At 60.8% G+C, this 757-nt stretch overlaps 1 protein-coding gene across 1 annotated transcript in view; it reads right to left on the reverse strand.

The window, feature by feature from the left end:
• Positions 1–443: 443 nt before the first annotated feature.
• HIGD2A (HIG1 hypoxia inducible domain family member 2A) overlaps positions 444–757 on the reverse strand; it is an 865-nt gene continuing 551 nt past the window's right edge. The window contains exon 2 of the mRNA XM_019506443.1: positions 444–673. Within this exon, the coding sequence (XP_019361988.1) occupies positions 453–673 (221 nt within the window). The 3' untranslated portion in view covers positions 444–452. The remainder of the gene's footprint in view (positions 674–757) is intronic.

A 757-nucleotide genomic window follows, 5' to 3' on the forward strand; every position in this document is an offset into this window, starting at 1 on the left:
CTGTACTGCTAGACCAGGGTGGAAGCAGGCCCCTGTTCTCTCATCATCCGTCCTATTTAAGGCCCTTTTGCAGTTTCCCTCCTGCTTTGCAGCACTGGGACCAGATGCTCACTGCCACCTGCACTGCACTAACCCCAAGCGGGAACTGGGGGCACCTAACAGATCAGACAGCCCACCACAGGATGCAATTGCTCGCTGGACAGGATCTAACCAGCCAGGAGGGCTGTTCCCTCCTGGCCAAAGGATTTTGCTCCAATGTTCTTCTAACCCTTCATGTATGCTGTGATCCTGCATGGGATCCCACATGGCCTGCTGCCCACTGGCCAGCCAAGCGGCGATGCCAGCCCGCTTTAATAAGGGCAGGCGAGAAAGCTGTCTGGAGACACTGCCACCCCAGAAAGGCCGAGCACCGCTGGCGGCAAGAAAGCTCACACCTCAAGGTTGGGGTTGAATCATGGAGGTGTATTGGCTGCAGCTGGGGCGGTCCCAGTACCCACGGCTTGGTCTCCTTTCTGGGATTTCAGAGCTGTGGCCACCACCCCCACCATGAGGGCAGCGATGGTGAAGCCCTGCGCCAGGATCCGGGCCCGCATCATCAGCTGCGACCGCTGCCTGTTGCCCTTCTTGAAGCAGATGAGGCCATAGGTCAGAACCGCCGCGGTGGCCAGGCAGCCTGCGGGGAGTGTGGGAAGTGGGTGGGCAGGAGGCCGGAGCTGCCCCTTCACCCCAGGCTGCCCCCTGCTCCACCCTGGACTGC

Source organism: Gavialis gangeticus, unplaced genomic scaffold, assembly GCF_001723915.1.
Source record: "Gavialis gangeticus isolate Ggan-Ray unplaced genomic scaffold, GavGan_comp1, whole genome shotgun sequence".
Lineage (NCBI taxonomy): Eukaryota > Metazoa > Chordata > Crocodylia > Gavialidae > Gavialis > Gavialis gangeticus.